This window comes from Camponotus floridanus, unplaced genomic scaffold (genome assembly GCF_003227725.1).
Source record: "Camponotus floridanus strain SB8 unplaced genomic scaffold, Cflo_v7.5 scaffold28, whole genome shotgun sequence".
NCBI classification, from domain to species: Eukaryota; Metazoa; Arthropoda; class Insecta; order Hymenoptera; family Formicidae; genus Camponotus; species Camponotus floridanus.
In genome coordinates, this window is record NW_020229414.1 from 1,552,375 (window position 1) to 1,572,366 (window position 19,992).

The following is a 19,992-nucleotide window of genomic DNA, read 5'->3' on the forward strand; positions in this document are numbered from 1 at the left end:
TCGTGATTGAATTTTTCAGGTAATGAGCGTAATGGGATTGAAGCCATGGAGAAATACTCTGGCTTGGTTCATAACGTCTTTCGTGGAGTTATCGATCGTGATGATCTCCATTGCTCTGATTTTACTCGCGGGAAAAATCCTCCCACGATCAGATCCTTTCTTAATACTTATCTTACTTTTCGATTACATCTTTTCAATTGTTACTTTTTGGTAAGTAAATCAAATCTTCAAGGTTCTCTTTTTATTATAAAGTGATTGATAGATATTTGCATTACGATTGCATTTTTTACTTTACTATAAATCTTAAATGCATTTTAGCTACATGATCTCGACGATGTTTAGTTCTGCTAGTCTTTCAGCAGTTACCACGGTTGTCATGTTCCTGTTAACTTATATGCCATATGTTATCGTCATTGCCATGGAAGCTGTGTTCGGACTTGGATATAAACTTTTAATCGTGAGCAATGTTGAATTAAATTGCTTATAAAGTAGTTTTATAAAATAAAAATGAACAAATGTAAAAATATATTTTAGAAAAGAAAAATATATTTTAATTAAAAGTGATACGTTATAAGATTATACACTCTTAATAAACAATTTATTCTGTTGCCGAATGTTTTGAAATAATTTATTTTTCAGTGCTTAAGCATGTCTACTAGTTTCTGCTACGGATGTTTATATGCTGTACGAAAGGAAGTTCAAGGCGTCGGTCTTAAATGGGAACACGTATGGGAGGAATCGAGTCCTGGTGATCCGATGTCTTTGGGATTGGTATTGCTGATGATCGCGTTCGACGGTTGTTTGTACGGCGTGATTGGCTATCTCGTCGCTAGATACACTAATTCAGGTACATATTCGAAGTTCGTATATACTTTTGGAAATAAACTTCTGACATTTCTGGTGAAGGTGTAAAAGCGTGACTAGTAGAGAGATTAACTAATTAACTGACAAATTTTCTCCCAATTTTTTGTATAAGGCCGAGTGTGATTGATTCACAAATATAATTCTTTGGTATAAAATTGACTCTATTAACGAGAGAATTTTTTACAGAATTTTTAATCTTATCGGTGTAGGTGATATATCTAATTTTCTGTGTTTTAATGCCCCATTTTTATCACAAATTTCTCTCGTTGATAACAATTACTAAAATTGTCAGAGCCATGCGGCGAGATTTTTTTAGATAAATTATAGTGACATGTTGTGCCATGATTAAAACTGTTATAATTATGCAAATAATTTTTTAATAACTTTTTACTTATAATATAAAATTGTAAAAATATTATATATCGATTATTTTATATTTTAATATATTAGTTTACAATTATCTATTCTCAGAAGTAAAACATTTTACAAATATAACTATATAGTTATTTTCATTTAAAATAAAATTTTATAATACTACCAATAAATAAAATTCTGTTAAAAATTTTAATGCATCCTAATGAAAATTTTCTCTGCATGGCTGCCGCACAGAAAAATAATGATACAATCATGTGTATCATCTTGTATGCAATACTATCACATTCTCGTACACTTTGCACACGTACACTTCTCATGTCCCCATAAATACGAGATGCACCTGCAAGAAAAGTCCAGAAGATGATCCGATGTGACAAGAGTGCGTCGTTTAAGAGAAGTCGATCGGGATACGATCTGGTGAGTTATCTGCGAAATGGACGAGCATTACCGATTTTCCAGGCAGGGGCTTTCACGGTTTGAGGTGCCGTAGCTTATGGTGGTCCGGCACACGGTCTCTCTATGGCAGGCCGACTTACCTCGCCTTCGTCAACAACCTCTATTTCACTAACGACGTTCTCCATCCTTCAGCCACTTACCAAGGTATCGCACTCTCCTACGCGCGCATGCATGTCACGAAAGTTTGTTTTCGACTTGCTTTTCGCGCTCACATGTCGACAAGATCGCATATCGGCTGGCACAAGGGTAAAAGGAGAATGCTTATGATAGACGCGACGTAAACTGGGTTAAACTTCGTTTCCCCGAAGCACGGTCGCGTGGGAAATTATCGTTGAAAAATTTTCATGGCTACGGTGTGTATAATCATTTAAAACTTTGACGTTCTCATGAAAATTTTATCGTCTTTCATATTTTCAAAGACCTGCCGTTATTTGATTATCTATCGTCGTGAGGAAGACTTATCTTCGAGAAACATAATTCGATCGGCAAATATATTGTTTGTTATAATATTTAGAGAATTGAATTTTTGTGTGGCGTTCGTTTTGCCCTCTTTATTATTGCCACAAATATGTATCTCGGCATCATGCTTTTTCGCATTTTGTTGCATTTTGGAATAGTGGTCAAGCATATAAATATAATCTGCATGTGTTCGTATCTACATAAGTTTTGTTATGTGAATGCTGCATATTTTCCGATTCTCTCTTTGACTATATTAATTATACTTCCATAATTGGTAAATATTTTAGAATCAGGTGAGTGTTTGTATATTCTGTTCTAATTAGATCTCTGGTATAGTTTACACAATACCTGCAATGCACATCGCATGTACACATCGCATGGAACGTAGTGAAATTTATATGGAACATCGCGTTTGTTCGAAACTGATGCGATTCAAGGTATTGGAATTGTGTTTAATATCAGAGAGATATTTTTATACTTGTTGGTATAGAATTTGCTTTTTTATAGAAATATAATTTTAAAAATTTGCTTTTCTGAAAATATAGTGAAATTGGTAAGAGCTTGCTTCCAATTGTGCAAGCGTTATTATCAAAAAACTCGATGTAAAATCAAATTATTGCTTGTTGCCGAGTGTAGATGACGAGAGCGACATCAGCAGCTTGACCGTCACAGAGAAACAAATCGGCGTAAAATTTGAGACTGTAAGGAAAGTTTATCACACCGAGCAAGGGGATGTTGTGGCCGTAGAGGACTTTACTTTGAAACTCTGCGAGGGTGAAGTGACAAGTCTACTTGGCAGAAATGGCGCGGGAAAAACAACTATCATGTACGTTAATTAAGTTGCGCGTTAATTTCTCGGCTTTTTAGACAATTCAATTACATTAAGACATTTTCTCTAATTGCGTTTTTTTTGTTATTTACAGCAAAATGCTGACAGGTATGGTGGTTCCGACCAGCGGCGAGATTTGTCTGAACGGTGAAGAGAATTGCAAGCCTGATATAGGAGTGTGTCCTCAAGAGAACGTGCTCATTGGAACTCTGACGCCGAGAGAACACATGATATTTTACTGGAAACTTAAGAAATCTAACAGTAATAACGTTGAAATGCAGAAACACGTTAACGAGTAAGATAGTAAATCAGAAAATATAATTATAAACATTTTCTATTTTTTCTTAATTAGTTTATTTAAAAAGTTATACTTAGTTAATTAGTTTATTTAAAATAATACTTATTAATTTTTCTCTTTCTTCTAATTTCTAGCAAGCAATAATTTTACAATTTTTCTCAAATCAAAATGCAAATTCCTTCATTCTGTGTATTACAGAATGCTAGCTTCATTGGAACTCGGGCGTCAAGAACACGAGCCTGTGTCACGTTTGTCAGGTGGTACACGACGCCGCCTCTGCGTAGCTCTGGCCTTCCTTGGTTCGCCACGATTAGTGATTCTGGACGAGCCTGGCGCCGGTGTGGATCCCGCAGCTAGACGACGAATCTGGCGATTAATCGATCAACACAGGATCGGTAGAACCGTCCTCCTCTCGACTCATCATCTGGACGAGGCCGACATGCTAAGCGACACCGTTGTAGTAATGCACAAAGGGAAGATCTTGTGCACTGGTTCACCACTGTCCTTGAAAATGACGCATGGCAGAGGATACAGATTAAACATATCCTTTCCGAACGATCATTATGCCAACGGAGAAGCGGGAATAGGCGGAATAGGAGAGACAATCGACAAAAAGAACTTGAAGGATCTTCGAGCAGTCGTCGACGAAGTTATACCAAACGCCACGATAAACGAAATATCCGATTCGGAAGTCATCATTACGTTACCTTTTCAAGGAAAGAATGGCATGAATAACGAGTAAGTGTTTACGGTTAATTGATATTAATATAAATAGCGTCTGAAAAATTTAGAATCGAATTTTGAATTACTTTTTGTCGATCTTTAATTCGCTTTTAGGTATGATTTACATATTCTATGAATTCGTGTATAATAGATTACAAGGATTGAGAAGAAAATCTTAGATAAAATCTACTCATTTTACAATGATTTACGGTAACTTTACGGACACTACGAGTTGCTTGTAATTCATTCCGGCTATACAAATATTTAACGTTTCAAGCCTCGTGATTTACTTTGGAGAAATTGCATTATATTTGGAGAATTGTATTATATATATAATCATAGTCGCTCGAAACGAAATCGGTTAAACACCTGCGTTTGCGTTTGAGTAAAACCAGCCAATGTTTCAGTATCGCGCAAGCGGCGAAAATGCTGGAAGACAATCGTAAACTCTTGGGATTCTCGCACTTTTCATTGGAGTGCGACACCTTGGAAAGAGTCTTCTTGGATCTTTGCGCGCGAGCAGACAACAAATCGAGTAATATTAAAGAGAATGAAGATAGAGTCGCTGTAATAGAGCACATTGGTAAGAAATATTTTACACATTATATTGTAAATAAAATATTACTTTGCAATTATAAAATAAAATAAAATAAAAATTGATTCGTTATAATCGAGATTAGTTTTTGGGAATCTAGAAAGAAAGACTAAAAATTAAAATGCAAAATATAGAATATATAATAAATTCATAACTCTTTTATGTGAAAAATTAAGAAATAAATTTTAATTGATAATTAAGCAAATTAAGATTATAACAAATAAATTGACTGTGTTACAAATAGATTAATTTAATTAGCTTTCGTAATTCGACTTGCTGTAAATTTATAGAAAAGATAGAGATTTATAGAAAAGATAGAGATTTTCGCTTTGTGCGCAGAAGTTCCCATACCAAATGATGACATCGATTTAAACATTGATTTAAATTCTACGGAGATCTTAATGAAGCCTTCGCCGATCCGACAAATGAAGGCCATGATAAAGAAAAGACTATGGCATTTCGCGAGAGACTGGAAAGCACCGTTGGCAGCCCTCATTTTACCGACCATGTTCGTCGCAGTCGCTATGGGATTTTCTCTAATACGGCCACCATCCGAGGACGAACCGGCTCTGAATCTGACTCCCAAACTTTATGACACTCATCCGACTTATTTTTACAGGTAAGTGAAAATCGAAATTTTAACAAAAAAGAAGAATAAAGACAAAGTGTGATAAAGATTTCTCTTATTAATGCAATTTAATTAACTTGAAAGTCTTATATAAAAATTATATTTAGTGGTTTTGTAACTATATAAAATGTCTGTTTAAATTATTGAGCTAAAAATATTTATTTTTCCTGATATTTTTTAATTATTTTGTTGACGTTTCTTATTGCAGTATCGATGACAGTAACGATCAATTCCTGCAACATGTATCAATGCAGCTGCACGATCGTTTCGGAGATGATTATGCGGGCGCATGGCAAACTTTACCTAACGTATAAATATATTATTTCTTTCTGAAATTAAAAAAAAATTTAATCGACTTAAAATTAAACAATTTTCTTATGTTTTTATTTTTCGAATTATTAGGATACCGGAACTTGCGAATGTTTGGACGGTCAACAATTCTGTCAAGGTGTTTCTAAAGCCGTCGAAGGTCTTTATCAGACCTTACCTGGTCGACCTACTTTGGATTGGATCGTTTCAACGCATCAAGAATATATAGAAAAAAGGTAGATTTTTTTTATAATAAAGATAGATTTTTTTAGGTAAATTACGAAATTTCGTTGAAATTTTCAAAAATAATTGGCTTGTAGATACGGCGGTTGGTCTCTATCACACGCCAAAAAGGATCCTCTTTTTGTCGTTTGGTACAATAATAAAGGCCACCACTCATTGCCATCGTACCTGAACGCCCTCAATGAGGCAATTCTGCGAGCATCCGGAGTGCAAGGACACTTAACTACACTCAATCATCCCTTGAAGCTATCGAGCGATCAGCTGAATCGAACTACTTTGTGAGTATTAACTTTAATGCCGCGACAAATCTGTAATTTTACGGGAAAATCTCGAACAAAAATATTTTTCATTGCGCCATTTTCTCGTCGCGATTCTTATACGCCTATGTGTTCGGGAACTAATCAATTATAAAAATTTTATATCAACAAAGAGAGAACGCGAAGAGAAACAGAGAGAGAGAGAGAGAGAGAAAAGGAGAGACGCGAGTAGGTTCGTTCAAACGAATAAGCGAAGATGTTTGCAGTTGAAGCTTTTGAATTGAAAGAGTCGGCGAACGAGCTAACTCACATCAGCGTAGATGTTTCGTTTACTTTTAATTAACGTACCGCGTCTTTTAGTATTCATGTCGACATCAGGTCGGTCTTCGTCGCAGCTTCGGTCGCTAGAGTTTTGCTTGTGTGTATCTTTATATCATTAATAATATTACTTTCATTTGCTTTTTTTAATTAATATTAGAGTATAATACATAAACAATAATGCATCTTATACGTAAAAAAATATTTAGATATGCAATAATTATTTTTTCTTTTAAATTTTTATAATAATCGAATTGTATAAAAATCATTTCAAAAACCTTACGTTATAATATTTGATTCCTGTGTTAGATTGCAACATGTGGCGGATGTCGGCGTGGCGATAGTACTTCTGATAGCATTCAGTTTAGTCGGAGCTCAGGGAGCAAAGGAGTTAGTGAGAGAACGATTATCAGAGGAAAAGAGAATACTTTATTTGGCTGGAGTTCATCCTATTACATATTGGACAACAGTTTTAATTTGGGATTTCATAGTAAGTTATTAAAAATAAGAATGCATAAAAATCTTTTCAATTTATCCTGAATTAATTTATACGTTTTTAATACGTTTCTTTAGGTATTTGGCTGCGCTATTTGCTTGGCGGTAATCGTTTTCGAAATTTTCGGTTTATCGGCCTACGTTGCAAAAGATAATCTCCCCGGTGTTTGTCTTTTATTGTTTTTATTCGCGTAAGTATTTATATACAAATAATTTTTTATTCAAATCAAAATGAGGAAGATAAAAGATCTTTATAATTTATCTATTTTTTTTTAGATGGGCGGCAATACCGTTTTCACATCTGGCCGAAAAAACATTCGATGACTCTAGCTTGTCCAACATGGTGCTCTTTTGCATAAATACGTTTATAGGTGTATCTGCCCTAGCGACAATCCTAGTGCTCGACATTATTGGTAAAACTAAAACAGCCGAAGACGTGAGAAACATTTTGCATTACATCTTTATGATTTTTCCGCAATATACTCTCGGCGATGCGTTAGTCGAGATATCGAGGAACGACATCACTTCCGAATTGCTACAGAGATTTCACATGGACACTTACCAGTCACCGCTTAGCTGGGATCTTCTTGGTCTTCATTACGTTTTCCTGACAGTAATCGGCGCGATTTTATTCGCGCTGAATCTGATGCTCGAATGCCGCGTCTTGCCCGATTTGAGGAGACAAAAGATCAGTTACGAGGTCGTGCAAGAGGACGATGACGTTGCCAGAGAGAGACTGAGAATCGAGGCCGGAATGGTCGATGATGTCTTGAAGACTGTGAAGCTGAGGAAGGAATATAGGAGCGTATACGGAACAAATGTCGCGGTACAAAATTTAAGCTTTGGCGTACAAGCGGGAAGATGCTTCGGCCTCCTGGGGGTGAACGGGGCGGGAAAAAGCACGACATTTAAGATGCTGACAACGGAAATCATTCCTACGGCCGGGAAGATTATTCTTAAAGGAAAGGAGATTGGCGGTGGACCTCTGTGCAACGGTGAGGTTGGTTACTGTCCTCAGAGCGACGCTTTAGATGGATTTCTCACTCCCCATCAGTGTCTGACGATCCACGGTGAAGTTTGCGGGTTGAATAATGTTCCTAAGGTATAGTGAAATTATTTTCATCATTAATTTTATGTAAAAATATTATTTAGATTAGGCTTATTAATTAAGATGTATTTGCATCATTGATTTACATTACTTGAAATTTTTAAGAGTTAATGCCGAAGATATTCTTGAAAATATTATTTCAGATTCTTTTATATTCAAGCAGAAGAAAGTTTTAATTAAAAGTTATATATATTTATAGATATCCAACTTCGGACTGCAATTTATTTCATTTATTATTTTAGGCTGTCGAGACAATACTGAAGAGGTTCGATCTGCTTAAGTATGCTCATCGAAGGGTCGATGCTCTTAGCGGTGGTAATAAAAGGAAATTGTGCGCCGCTATAAGTGTCATGGCACCTGTGGCAATAGTTCTCATGGATGAACCTACAAGGTACTTTTCGCTCGATATAATACATTAATTAAAAATTAAATGAGAAATTAAATGAAAAAGATATTTAATTTTTCGCATTAATGTTTAATAAACTTTTATTATTCTCGCGTACATTAGCGGAATGGATCCTGCCACGAAGAATCTCGTAGCCAAAGCCGTGAGACACGTGACGAAAAATGAAGGATGTGTCATACTGACTTCGCACAGTGTTGCCGAATGCGAAAACCTTTGTACAAGGGTAGGAATCCTCGCCAAAGCTGGTCTCAGGTGTATAGGAACTCCGCAGCATTTGAAGCACAAGTAAGATTACGTCGAACTTCGTATCTTCGTGGAATAAGACGTCTCTTTTAATTTCAAGATCAGATATTTCCCAGCAGACTTGTAAACCTTGTAGGTCGGCGCTTTTGATTCTCTGTTTCTGTTTGCAATCTTTTTTTTGAAATTTGATTCGAGAACTTATAGGTGTATTATATTCTGTAGCTTAACGAATCCTTCAATCGATAACTCTTAGCTTTGTACCGTTCCATCCGTTCAATAATCCTCTTTATGAAAGAGATAAGAACGATATAAAACGGCAACGTGAAGCGAGGAAAAGACGATGGCTTAGAGCAATTAGACTTCACAATACAAAATCATTGGCTTAGATCTACCAATATTTTTTTAACGACGCTCAAAGAAAAATTGATGCTCGTAACGCATTTTAATTAGACCGCCAAAGAATTTAATTAAGTCTGTGAGACCTTTTACAATGATAATATTCTTACAATTAAGCCCTTGCTGATCTTTCTAGCAAAAAAATAATTATTTCTGATCGAAATTACTTATGTACATGTGTAGAAGAGATCTCTCTAAATGTATAGAAATTACATTTCACGGCTATTCGAAGTAACATCGAGCGCCATAAATATTTAACTGCTAACAAGCCGAAGTGTTTCGAGAAGCACCTCTGAAAATGACCATCTTTTACTTTTCTTTCTCTTTCTTCTGTAGCCTGATGTCTGATCGAGGGTAGAATTTACGATTTAGTCTTGTCCATGTTAGTACCCCATCCTGCAATCCGCTCTCATGTATCGCGGAAAGTACGCGGAATGATAAAGAAATAGTGAATGCACTTTATTACAGCATAGAACACACAGTGGAAGCTTATCTTTCGTGTCTTTTGACCAGGAGACGAGATTTTAAAATATTGATTCATGTCCCTTGCGATCGAACGCAACCATAAAGCAAATAAATTGTAACTTAGGGGTACTAAAAGAAAAAAAAAGAAAGGCATTTCTCTTTTTAATCAACCTCCTAAAATTTCAGAAAATATTTTTCTATTCTCAAATAACTTTTGCGTCGTGGTTTTGTCATAATTAATTTAAGTATCGTTTTAACATGTATCGAAAATTTGTCTCGAAAACTGAAAATGTCATTTGACTTTTAGATTCGGTGAAGGATATGTTGTCTTCCTGAGATTTGGCCAACCAGTTTCCGCCACGGATCTTAGGAGAGCTATCCTGAAATATCTGCCACAGGCGATGATCTCTTCTAGACAGGCAACGGCTGCCCGACTTTTGCTACCACGAAGTCAAGATACGACACTTAGCGTGAGTTTCAGTATGGTGAAGCTGTTGGCGGAGGAGCTTAAGGCTACGGACTACACGCTCACACAAAGCTCGCTGGATCAGGTCAGTGAATCCAATTCAACAAAGCGGCGTTGTTTCGCGGATTCTCAACAGTTCTGGTTTTCAAGTGCTTCGTCTTGCCTCTCATGAAACTTTGCAACGTATTATTTCAGATACGTTCTCGGAATTGTTTATTATATAATGTTTATCAAGTTGTATTAGTTTGATACCCTTAGGGGTATCAAACCAATACATGAATAACTGATATCATATATATATCATATATATCTCGTCGAAATTATATCGCAACTTTACGTGCAAATTTAAAATATTTAAAGTACTTATCGTCGAGAGTTTGGAATCGCGCTATTTATTTTTGCAACGTAAACCTTTGGTGAATATTCGGCGGATGCGCAATATTCCAAGGCTTGTCTACAGCAGATGATGCACCGCCGGTATATAACGCCTCCTCCTGTCGTCCAAAGACGAGCCGCGTTTTCGTCCCACCGATCCCGACGGATATTAATGGATCCGTCGTTTCGTAGTTCACTTACATACAGCCTCACGATGGTTTACAAGCTGAGCGAAGGAGAGGCAGGATAGCGGGAGGGAGACGGGAAATTCACCCACACCAGACTGCCTCTAAGCTTGCCTAAATGCTTTCCGGATAGCTGTAACGCGCAGAACCGATCCCCTTTCCTCTCTCCCCGTCTCCGCGAAAACTGTTGTTAATTAACCGCTCACTCTCTGCCTGGAAATAGTTCACCGTCCGAATAATGAAGCCCGAATCTTCCCGAGATTGCCGAGTGTAAATCTCATATATACGATACGCTCCCTTGCATTCCGCTCTCGAAGTCTTTGCGCATCGGGCATTACAAGGACGATTGTCTTTCACGTCGCTTCAATGTGAGGGGATTGCGAGCATTGTCGGTAAATCGGCATATTGTTAGTATATACGCGAGTCAGCGCATCGTAAATACACGTCAAAGCGCCGAAGTCACTCGCGCCGCGCATTTCTCCAGTCGCGTATTTAACGATATTATTCGTCGCGGATACTAGATGCAATTAATACGCAATTAAATCAAAATCAATTTAAAAAATCACGCAATTTAAAAAATCACGCAATTTAAAAAATCACGCGTTGATAATTGTGCGCAGGCGTATACGTGTAAAAAAAAAAGAAGTGTTGTGCCATTTTGCTCAAATTTCTCTCTCTTTGCGCATCTTTTTTTTGGACGCGACGTTTTGCACGAAATTGTGGATTACCCTACCTCTTCCCTCTATATGCTCGTAAACTTATGAACGTGCATAATACCTCGTGGTTTTTTTCTCGCGCATAAAACTTCCCCGCATTTCTGCCGCGAAATAAAAATTTCTAAAACACAATGAACATGCGCGACTGACGTGTAAGTGAGTGACCCGTGTATTTCAACTTACGAATGGGCGAGTTACGTATACAATGCGTGTTGGTCACGACGGCGCCGAGAGAGATGTGTTTGCGCGAAAAATGCATGCGCGCGGGTAGCCGAAATTTGCATTTTGCTTGATCCCTCTTCTTACCGCCAAACTTCCGCCTTTTGTGACTTTACCGCCTCTTTGCGAACTTTACCGCGCGTAAAGTGGCTGCCCGTTGCATTTACATAAGTCGGTTAATAAAGAAAAAAATTTTAATTTTGAAATTAATTAAAAAACTTTTTAAATTCCTTTAAATTCTTATAGAGAGCGATCAAAATGTTAACTTTAATTAACATGCTTTCGAACGTAAGATGTATGTGTGTATGTGTGTAATACCGCGATATTACGCTATTAATTATTTTCGTGGCGCAAACTGCAGTGCATCGAGGTGAAATCTGAAAATTGCGGAAAATTCAGTTGCATCGTACAAAGAGAATTTGTGTGTGCGCGCGGGCAACATAATATTAACTCAAAAAGTGACCATTACAGCGGCATAAAGCTTTTCATGCAATTTCATTGCTTTTTTCGAATTTATTTTTTATATAAAGAACTGTCTATAACTAGAAATAGTAAAAGACAGTAAAATAAAATTAAACTTTATAGCTAATTTTCTTTTAATTTCATGTTATATTTTATCTCAATTTATTTGCTAAAATGTGAAATTTACTTCATGTTAATTTATTTCATTAATTTGCTAGTTAAAAAAGAGTGATTTTTATTATTTATAGATTATTCGTCGTAGATTAAGAATTTATAGATATTTATAGATATATATAAATATATATAAATATTCTTTATCACAATCATAAAATAAAATAAAGCCATAGAAGTGGAATTTTAACAATAGGCAATTTTTATTTATTTTATGTATTTTTTAACAATACACATCAATCAGAGAGTTTCGTGATTTAGTTGCGAGTAATGATCATAAATCACGCGAATTGCGCGACAGCAAGATTGCCGGTGTGGGTTATGTATATGTAGATCTTATGGTCCTAAAAGCGTGCGCGCAATCCACTTCCATCTATTCTTCGCGATTTTGCAGCGTCTGAAAACTTGAAGAAACGGCTCGAGATCAAAATGAACCATCGACGCTTGAGGAGAAGCGGGAATTGAAATCGTCGTTTGAGTGATCGATCGACCGTGATCAAAAAGGTGGGATTTAATTTCCGCGAAACGCGGAGAAATGTGGAACGGCGGAGGAGAAGAAGAGAGAGAGAATGTTTTTCTATTTTTTATAAACGTATTATAAACTATTGTTATCGTGCATGATTAAAAATTCGATTAAAAATTCGATTGAAAATAAACGTTGTAAATTTAGAGAATTTATTGAAAAATAGATGCGAGACGAAAAAAAATACGAATAAAATATTAATATTCGCGAGAATGAATTAAAAACATGAAAAATTTAGGAGAAACGTCATCAAATACGATGATTTATGAAAACTTAATCACTTATAAAGCGGCGGAATAAGAAAAATTTAACACTTGAACACGATGAGTTTGATGAAACCCTTTGTCATCAGAAATAGAATCTTTTCGATAAATAATATGGCCGATCTATCAGAGCCCATGACATTTTGCAATTTCTGCGTAATTGGTTCATTCTGAAAATATCGATCCAAGACATTTAGCGTGCAATTGCGCATTTCGTTCTTTTAAATTTAATGCTTTCGAGAGTACCATTGCTAATTGTTGTTAACGAGAAAGAAGTTTACGCGCGCCATCGCTTCGAAAAGTACTGTCTTCTATCCTTTCCTAGGTGTATTTAAATCGTCGTTAAATATAAACTTGCGTCACGTATTCATCCCTACTTCTTGAAACTTAGTCCGTGCGAACATTAAGGGCTGCTATAAACCCGTTGTTTTGTAAGCTTCTACAGTAACGACAATAGCAACAGCTCAAGTTAGTACGGTTCGGAATATAAATTAAGTTCCAAGTACGATATAGTAAACTGGGTCAAATCTAAGAAGTTCTAGATTATTGCAATACTATGGAAAACTATGGAACTATTTGCATATTTTTTTAAAGATTCCACAAGTGCAAATTCATTTTTCGAAAATTAGAAGCGTAAAACATATAGAGTAAACCACAAATTATAATGTTCTTATATTTAGAATCTAAATTAAGAAAATGTCGCAAAGAATTGTCATTTATGAGAATTACTATTGACGAATGAATATTAAAATATTTTAGTAAATTTATATTATTTTATATTATTTATATTATTTATATTATTTATATTATTTATATTATTTATATTATTTATATTATTTATATTATTTATATTATTTATATTATTTTATATTATTTATATTATTTTCTATCTCATACTAATAAGAAAATTAATGAAAAATAATTTTTAGAAAAAGTTACGTGTTCAAAATCTATATTTTATTGAAAATGTGTGATTACTAGATTTTCTATATTATTGCAATAGTCTTTCTCTCTGTTATATTTAAGTATCTATTTTATTTATCTCGTGTTATAATAATTATAATGCAATAACGGGAGAGCGTGAATAGTTTTTAATATTGAATCAAAATGGTCCGTTGAATAATTGATCCATGGCGTATATATTTTCCAAAAAAAATCTATTCCAAGCAGTCGCTTGCGACGTTAGGACATTATGTAAATGCATTTCTTGCCGTGATGCAAAGACGGTACGGCAATCTCGCAAACAAAGTGGGAATTTTTTGCAGCATCGCGACGGGCTTGCACGTATAACCAGGCAAACTTGGCCGGTCAGAAAAGTTTTGAGATTTTTATGGGTCTTCATTGCAAGAAGAGTCGCCTCACCCTCCATCTCCCTTTCCTTCCATCCCACTGTTGGATCGTGCTTCAACGAAAAGCACGCGCGAAACTGCAACGATCCTCCAACCATCGAAAGTTCGCACGCATAGTCTTCTCGAAGAACTTTGTAGTTGCGATAATCACAAACGCAAGCTTTGATTGATAAATATATATAACACATATTGGATAGAAATATCGCAAACAAAATCATTTTAATAATATATTCATCTCTGCAATTTTATAGAATCCTTATACTCGTAGAATCCTTGAGTTGTAGAAACTCTTCAAGCGAACTTTTTCATAGCGAGTGCGAGATAATTTTTTTCATGAAAATTATTTTATCAATTTAGAACAAATTTTTTTAATAGTATTAAATTTTTATCATGTGCAGGTTCTGGTAAATTTCTCGGAGGAGTTGGACGATGAAGGCATCGACGCGAGTATCTTTGGCCAAGGCAGTAGAAACAGCATGCCCAACATGTACTCCAGTATGGATACTATTCACATGGACACATTTTGAATGTGTCGTTTAATTAGGTCTTAAACTCTCTAGAAAGCTCTCTAAAAGTAGCTCTTGCTAGAAATAGACACACACGAATTTAACTAAAGTTTTACGTTTCACTCTTGGTAAAACTTCTCCTGTTCGTCAGATGCGCTCCAACGGTACGCATTCTCGTGGCGATTGCTGTGATAGTCTGCCTTTACGTTCGACGCCATGATGAAACGCGCGATTTATACGAGCTTTATATAAAAAAAAAAAGATATCTCGTGTTTTTTACGCAGTTTTTCTGAGACAAGAGATTTAGATATTCATTTACTTATAAAATCTAGATTTGATCGATCAAGTTCCTAAAACAAATCTTTCTTAGAAATTCGTGATAAAACAATTTCATTCGGTCTCAGATATGTAAATATTATATTTTTGCGGCAATTTTTTGATTTAGCAATAATTTTAGGATTATTAGTATTTTTAGTGGAATACATAAATGTGTACGTTTGTTTTTAGAATTATAAAATTAAGAAAAAATTAAATAAATTCAGCGATGTGAGATGAAAATTTCTCATTTTAGCAGAATGAATGCTTATGATAAAAGCCAATATGTGATTAATTTAAAGTGATATATGCAGATTTTGTAAAACGAAAAGTATCAGGTGATTGGTGAAGGTGATTAAATCGGGAAATCGAATTAATTGATAGAACTACTGTATATTTTATGTTAGCAATATTTACCTTAAATCAATAATATCAATAATTATATTAAATAGATTAACGTAATTTCATATCAGTCGTAACAATATCTCATTATTAATATGATTATTTTTTACGATGCTTTTTATAAAGCTGACAAACATCGTTAATGTAATGCAGAATACATGCATTACATTACAATTTGATTACTTATCATATATCTTTGTCTACATTGCAGTCAAAATATTTTATACAATGAATATGCAATTACACGTTAATGAATGTTTTATTACAAAATGTACTCAAGAAATAATTGTGTGTCATATTCGTAATTGAAAAATATATTAAATAATTAATGAAATTTATTAAAATTCCGCTTATACATAATTTAAACGGACAATAAAATTATATATTTAATTAAAAATACTTAGGTATAAATAAATCAATATTATTGATATGTGAGTAAGAGAAACGGGGACTAGTGTTGACATCATCGCTTCCGCTCATATTTCGCCGTCGCTCTGACATTGCAATTTCGAAAACAGAGGATTCCACAGGCTACGGTATTCCGCCATCAATTTTCGCCGAAGGCGATTATCGACTAGTACGTTTGACACACTCAAACCGACCGGTTACATATCGCCTGCGAGAACTCATGCCATATGTACAGGGTCTGGAGTTTTTATTTGTCACGCTTGACGACGTCGTCAGTTATGAAGCACAAAGATCAATGTTTACACGATTACGAATAGTGCAAAAAATTAAAAGAAGAAGCAACGATAAAGCGCGAGATTGTGTGAAATTATTGCCGCAAAAGAGGACAATATAATTGCATCAATATGGTGTAAAAACATATATTCTCAGAATAAGATACGCATACACAAATAGTTACTAAATATTCCAAGTTACTCGCATTTTATAAAATACTTTCGGGGAAATTAAAATTTTTCTTAACAAGGATATACAGAATAATTGATAAAAGTCAGGCAATTTAGAAAAACTTATATTTTTATTTTAATTCTAATCTTAATAATTTTTAAAGTGCGTGTGATTCAAAAACTTATATTCGTTAATAAAAGCTTATATTTATAATATGTGTGAAAATCAAAATAAGAAATGATAAGATTTTATAAATAATTATTTTAGGCTATATATTTTACATATATTTATAATATATTTTAAATATTTTAAATATTTAAAAATATATATTTTAAATATATCTTTTTATATATTTTATAATTCAACATAATTTATGATCAATTTTGATTCTGCACATATGGCATCGGTAAATATTAAATTATTTTATCTTAATCTTGAAATAATAGTTGTGTAAATTATATAAAGTATTAATATAAAAAATATACTTTTTCAGTGATTATAAAAATTTAAATCTGTAATAACAGATAAGCGAAAAAAGACCAAATATTCGCTATAATTTATAAATTCTTATCTTAAAATTTTTAATTTAATCGAATAAATAAATAAATTGATAAAGAATTAGGCTCTTTATGTATTTAACAACACGATACACTAGAAAAGAACGATTAAGAATCACGAATAAATAAACATCGATAACATAATAGAAATGATAATAGAAATTGATAATAGAAATATGATAATAGAAGTATGATAATAGAAATTGTATAAATATATTGCAAGTTTTTCATTATAACGTATAAAATTAGAATTCAAAGGTGCAATATTCGCCTGCATAAATGAAAAAGGGAAACAGGATACTCCATCAAGTTTTTCCTCATTTTCTCTTTCAACAGCCTTTCTCTATCTCTCCATCGTGCTAAACACGTCCTGGATGTCGGTTAAATTCGCTATCCAAGATCGTCGGGTGCGCCGCGTGCTTGATGGAAATTTCGCATCAAATATATATAGCTTCTAGATAATAAAAGCGAAATTTCGTTACGAATTACAACGAAGGACAATGTTACTGTGTTATCTCCTATGCAAAATCTTCTTTCGCGCTTTCCTCTTCGAATCAACGGCGTCATTCGTTCGATTCACCAAGTTAGCGAAATCGATTCAACTGCTGAAAGGTAAATAGTCGCGATTCTGAAGAGCGTAAGCACGCAAATATCTATTACGCTGATCGCACTGAACGAATCGGAAAAGGAACTTTTCGCTCATGTAAGAATCACGAAAATTCATTCGGAAATGGGAAATCAGGATTGACGGTTATTTTAGTCGAAATTTCGTGTTATACTGCTGATAGCGCGAGTTACACTGCTCCAAATGCACGACATTTTACTCGAATTGCAACTTTTATGAAAACGAAGAAATGGTCTGCGAAAATGCTTCCGTAAGGGTAGTGTATCCGTAGATACGAAACGCATTAAAGAGAAGTTTAATCCAATCGTTTACGTGTCCGGAATATCCATGAGTTTCTGAAGCGGCCAACAGGAAGAAGGAAATAAAGACAGAGATTAAGTTGCCGTAATTTCGTCCGATACGACGGCATGTTCTGTCTCTGCCCGAGGTAGAATCCCTTGCCCGTGGCAAAGGCAGGAGGGAAACTGATCGAGGTCGATTATTCTCCAACGAGGAATTGTTTTCGACAATTGATTCCTGGCGAATATTGACGTTTTGGCGTTAATGTCGTAAATAAACGAAATATAGAAAAATTCGATTTCTCTCTCTCTTTCTTTATTTTTACGCAAATCGATTTTTGCCTCTCGTCTGAATTGACATTTTAAAATAGGATTTGCGAATCAGCGAACGTGCGAGAAATCAAAGATAGTTTTCCGTACATTTAGAAAGTTATTGGTGGTCTATCTAGAGTTTTCCAGAATAGAAACTTTGATCTCTATTTCACGTACAGAGTTTCGCTTCGTCAGAGACTTTCAGAGATTTGCGACAAACAAACCGATTATGATAAAGTAAACGAAATTTTAATTCTCTAAATTTTATAAATTTTAATTTATAACAATTATTATTTTTTCATTTAGCAGCTATTATTATAATTATTATAATTATTATATTTATTATAATTATTATACATTATAATTATTATACATTATAATTATTATATTATCAAAATTATTTATTTTACAAATATTCGTTTATTATAATTGAGATCATTAAAAATTCCTCCAATAAATTTATATAAATTACTTTTTGTGTACTTAATACACAATGTCATGTATTTAATCCAGACTTTTTTCATTAAATTTTCTCGCTGCGCCCACGCTTTTGCTTGCTAAGCCACTCTCTTTTAAACCGCATCGGCATAATAATGGAATAAATTTCGGTAACGAAGAGGAGACCGCTCGTTCACGTGCAAGACTGGTCCTCTGCCCGCCAGATACGTGATTATCGTACGTGTGTGTCTACCCTTGCCACCTAAGCGAGAGGGATCGCCGACGAGCGAATTAAGAGGCCGAATACGTTCCGCAGCTTCGGATAAACTTGGAAACAACTGCTGTCATTCGCAGATGCGCCCGGCAACGACGTCGGCAGAATATACGCCGCTTACTTTAGCGAAAGGAAGAGCGGGATATCTAGTGGATGATACCTGCGGAATGCTTGCAACCAGCGTGCAGATGTACCGAAAATCTTTTGTATGAAACACGTGGAACGCGCCGACTGCGATTCCACGAGGATTAAATGCCGCGCTTACGCGCGCCGTTTGTTGCTAACTAGTGTTTAGGCTTGTTAGCGCGATTATATCCGAGACAGAATATAATGCGCACGTTTCTCGTACACCGCGCACCTACGTATTATCGCGAAAGATATCATCCGGAATCCAGAATTTTATATAAGGCGCGATTAACACTTTTTCATTACCTCTTTTTGCAGACGATTCGTGTGTTACATTTGGAAATTACGGCTAAATGCTACGCGTGTAATCGAATGAAACAATTTTGCCAATCTCATCGGGACGAAAGCGACCGACACATAATCGGCCGCGAACGATCGGGCATTCGTTTGCACGAACTCTTCCGGATTTATTCCGGATTACTCGTGTTAATTACGCGCCATTTGTCTTGCATTAACGGGACGCGCGCTTCCCTGCGTCCCGGGGAAATATCTGAAATTCAACGGGAGATAAATGATGACAGCCGTAGCGACGCGCGTCACGTGGCTACGACCTCTCCGCGGTATCCTTAGCTCGACAGTCATCAGGGAACGCAATGCGCACAATGTGCATTCATGGGAACGTGGCCGAGATAGCTCCCGTAACTCGGGGGCGCGCAGCCATAGCCGACTCTGGCGGTCCCTCCTCGTTGAATGGTGATCCTTTATCAGCATCACGTCCCTCAAGTGTCTCCGCAAAGATTCCTCTCGATGTCAGTGGGCGACCGAGAGTGAGTTAGATCGGTGGAAATGAATCGAGAGAGTTAATCTTGGAGGATACGGTGCGGTCGTGCCGTATCTGTCTGCCTGCGATCCCGCGGTGCCAGATCCTTCCAACATGGAGATTCGGGATCAATCGTCGGCGAAATTAAGCTCTCCGTGCCTAAGCCGGATAATACTAGGTGAATGGGATAGTTTTTGTATCTCTAGATGAGCTTCGCTAGTCGGGGAGTGGGCAGGAATACGAGAGCGCTCTATTTTGCAGGAAGTCATTTTGCTCATTCAGTGCAATCGT

At 35.5% G+C, this 19,992-nt stretch overlaps 1 protein-coding gene and 1 long non-coding RNA gene across 4 annotated transcripts in view; one reads left to right on the plus strand and one right to left on the minus strand.

The window, feature by feature from the left end:
- Nucleotides 1-15,154, plus strand: part of LOC105256712 — a 35,949-nt gene extending 20,795 nt beyond the window's left edge. For 2 of the 3 annotated variants that reach the window (XM_025409721.1, XM_025409722.1), the window contains exons 32-50: nt 20-210; nt 319-457; nt 640-847; nt 1,699-1,839; nt 2,791-2,980; nt 3,078-3,278; nt 3,480-4,019; nt 4,412-4,587; nt 4,939-5,218; nt 5,436-5,535; nt 5,630-5,772; nt 5,857-6,057; nt 6,664-6,844; nt 6,928-7,040; nt 7,126-7,951; nt 8,200-8,348; nt 8,466-8,648; nt 9,775-10,018; nt 14,595-15,154. In XM_025409721.1, coding sequence (XP_025265506.1) covers nt 20-210; nt 319-457; nt 640-847; nt 1,699-1,839; nt 2,791-2,980; nt 3,078-3,278; nt 3,480-4,019; nt 4,412-4,587; nt 4,939-5,218; nt 5,436-5,535; nt 5,630-5,772; nt 5,857-6,057; nt 6,664-6,844; nt 6,928-7,040; nt 7,126-7,951; nt 8,200-8,348; nt 8,466-8,648; nt 9,775-10,018; nt 14,595-14,723 — 4,335 coding nt within the window. In that variant the 3' untranslated portion in view covers nt 14,724-15,154. The remainder of the gene's footprint in view (nt 1-19; nt 211-318; nt 458-639; nt 848-1,698; nt 1,840-2,790; nt 2,981-3,077; nt 3,279-3,479; nt 4,020-4,411; nt 4,588-4,938; nt 5,219-5,435; nt 5,536-5,629; nt 5,773-5,856; nt 6,058-6,663; nt 6,845-6,927; nt 7,041-7,125; nt 7,952-8,199; nt 8,349-8,465; nt 8,649-9,774; nt 10,019-14,594) is intronic. The other variant, XM_025409723.1, reaches the window with a different exon arrangement.
- LOC112638284 overlaps nt 1-19,992 on the minus strand; it is a 213,180-nt gene that overhangs the window by 23,448 nt on the left and 169,740 nt on the right. The gene's annotated exons all lie outside the window — the stretch shown is intronic.